General features: G+C 65.1%; 2 protein-coding genes across 2 annotated transcripts; both read left to right on the forward strand.

Annotated features, from left to right (window-relative positions):
- Positions 1 to 125: 125 nt before the first annotated feature.
- MNEG_16437 (hypothetical protein) lies at positions 126 to 407 on the forward strand (the record flags this gene model as incomplete). Its single annotated transcript, XM_014035092.1, has 1 exon — positions 126 to 407. One exon carries the CDS (start codon positions 126 to 128, stop codon positions 405 to 407), a length of 282 nt encoding a protein of 93 aa, XP_013890546.1.
- Positions 408 to 1,785: 1,378 nt separating this feature from the next.
- MNEG_16438 (hypothetical protein) lies at positions 1,786 to 2,271 on the forward strand (the record flags this gene model as incomplete). The annotated part of the gene is made up of 1 exon (XM_014035093.1): positions 1,786 to 2,271. A coding segment is annotated over one exon (486 nt), but the record flags the coding sequence as incomplete, so codon positions are not given.
- Between the last annotated feature and the right edge of the window lie 21 nt (positions 2,272 to 2,292).

The raw sequence follows: 2,292 nt of genomic DNA on the forward strand, positions 1-2,292 counted from the left end.
GCCTTGCGCGCGCCGCCGCCGCCGCCGCGCGCCACCACGCGGCCGCGACCGCGGCGCGCAACGCGCGGCACCAGCAGCACGTGTTTGACCTGCTGGAAGACGCGGGGCTGGCGCCCGTGATGCACATGCCCCTGGACGGCGGTGCCCTTGTGATCGACTTAGCCCTGGAGGCAGGCCCCCTGAAGGTCGCCGTGCTCTGCGACGGCCCCAGCCGCCGCACCCGCAGCGCGCCGCACGGCCGCCTCGGCTATTGGGTCGCGGCCGGCTGGCTGCTGGAGCGCGCGGGGTGGCGGGTCGTGCAGCTGCCGTGGTTCGAGTGGCAGCTGCTGGCGGAGGACAGCGGGGACCCGCTGGCGGCGCTGGCGCACCTCCACAACAGCTTCGCGGCGCAGGGCGTCCCCCTGTGACGCGGCGGGTGCCCCCTTGCTCGTCTTTTCATGGTGCCGGCTGCTGGTGCTGCGTGCCTGGCGGTGGCGCCTGCTGCTCTGTGACGCGCTGGTTGCAAGCAGGTTGTAAGTTTTGATCAGCGAGCTCCTCTTTTGTTGAGCGAGCTCCTCAGTGGTGCCGGAAGGGGGACTTTTGGGACCCACCTGGCTTCATTCGTGCCCACCCCGGGGCACGGCACGCAGTCGTCCATGGCATGCCGGGTTTGAATGCATGTCCCGGCATCAGGGCTTCAAAGCTATGGCAGGTGCTGGCTGGGCTTAGCAGCTGCTAAATCCTCAGAGGCTGTGAACAGTTTCCGCTGCCCCTCACAAAGGGGTCACCATTGAAGACAGATGTTTAAGTCAAGAGCGGTCAGGCCTGAACAAGGCGGAACACACTCCAGCGGGTGCAAAGTTGGAGAGGGGAGGTGTTGTTGGGTGAGGGCGCTTGGAGCAGTTGTGGGGACAATGTGCCTCCATGAACGACATCAGGGGGGCAATGCTGTGCCAGCTCTTTGAAGCGGATTGATGCCGCCTGTGGAGCAGGAGACAACATTCCCCCAGGTGGTCAACAGGGTTGACCATGATGTGGCCCAATCCTGTATTTCAAACCCCTGCATAAATGTTGCAGGATCATCATGTCATGGCTCGCCACTGCAGCCACGTGCACAGCTGCATCCCAACCGATCGCCCAGCAACCCCCAGTTGACACGTCTGGAGATGCAGGCGGCGGCCAGGCGGTATCTTGCCGTAGGGGCCGGGGACAGGTATGAATCTGCCGTATTTGTTCACCTTACAGCTACCTATATTGTTGAATTTGAGCTATTGGGTTCAGCTTCGGGATGCATGATACACAGTGATCTGTGGCCCAACGGCGGGGCCACTGCGAGCAGCTAGGGCATACAAGGAACAGGCTCAACTTAGATAGGATCGCGCTGGTATCTGGAACGCCTAACGGCAATACGGTGACAAGGACCCCAGGAGTGCTCCTGTTGGTACGCAGGAGGTCTCGGGGAATTCTGTAACAAGAGAGCGTGAAGGCTGCTGAATTGGTGGGCCAGGGCCGCATGCACCTTGGCACGCTGTCCCACCTGGACGCTGGTCGCGCCCCCAACCCACCCGCCTTCTCCGTGACGCGCAATGGCCCGCCCGCCCAGGCCTCCTCCGCAAGCTGTCCCATCACAGCCGCCAGCAGCAGGCCGTTGATCACAGCAAACCCGAGGAGGGGGCCGCCACTGGCGGCGACACCCTTACGCCGCCTGAGGCGTGACTGCAGCAGCGGCCCTCGTTCGCCGCCGCCTTCACAGCAGCGCCCGCAGCAGCAGCAGCAGCAGCAGCAGCAGCAGCAGCAGCAGCAGCCATGAAATTCACGCACCAGCTCAAGTTCAACGCGGTCCCCGAATGGAAGGAGCACTACATAAACTACCCGCTCCTCAAAAAGATCATTTACGCGACGCGCGCAGCCGAGTGCCAGGACGCATACGATGGCGTGCCCTACTTTGACGAAGAAGCCGCTGGCCCCCCCGCCGCCCCGCCCGCCGGCGCCGGCGGCCCCGGCAGCTTCCGCTCGCCGCGCACCAGCAGCAGCGGCGGCGGCGGCGGCCTGCGCGCGCCGCTGCTGTCGGCGAGCGGGCTCGCGCGCGCGGGCAGCGTCACGGTGCGCTCTGGTGACAGCGAGTTTATAAAGGCCTTGGATCAGGAGCTGGCGAGGATAATATCTTTCTACCTTAGAAAAGAGGGCGAGCTCATCTCGTCCTTCGAGTCGCTGAGCCTGCAGCTGCACAGCCGCGACGGCTGCGACGCGCCGCCGCCGCCGGTGCTGCCGTCGGCCGAGGCGCTCGCCGCCGTCGCCGAGGCGGGCGTGCCC

Source organism: Monoraphidium neglectum, assembly GCF_000611645.1.
Source record: "Monoraphidium neglectum strain SAG 48.87 unplaced genomic scaffold scaffold06368, whole genome shotgun sequence".
Lineage (NCBI taxonomy): Eukaryota > Viridiplantae > Chlorophyta > Chlorophyceae > Sphaeropleales > Selenastraceae > Monoraphidium > Monoraphidium neglectum.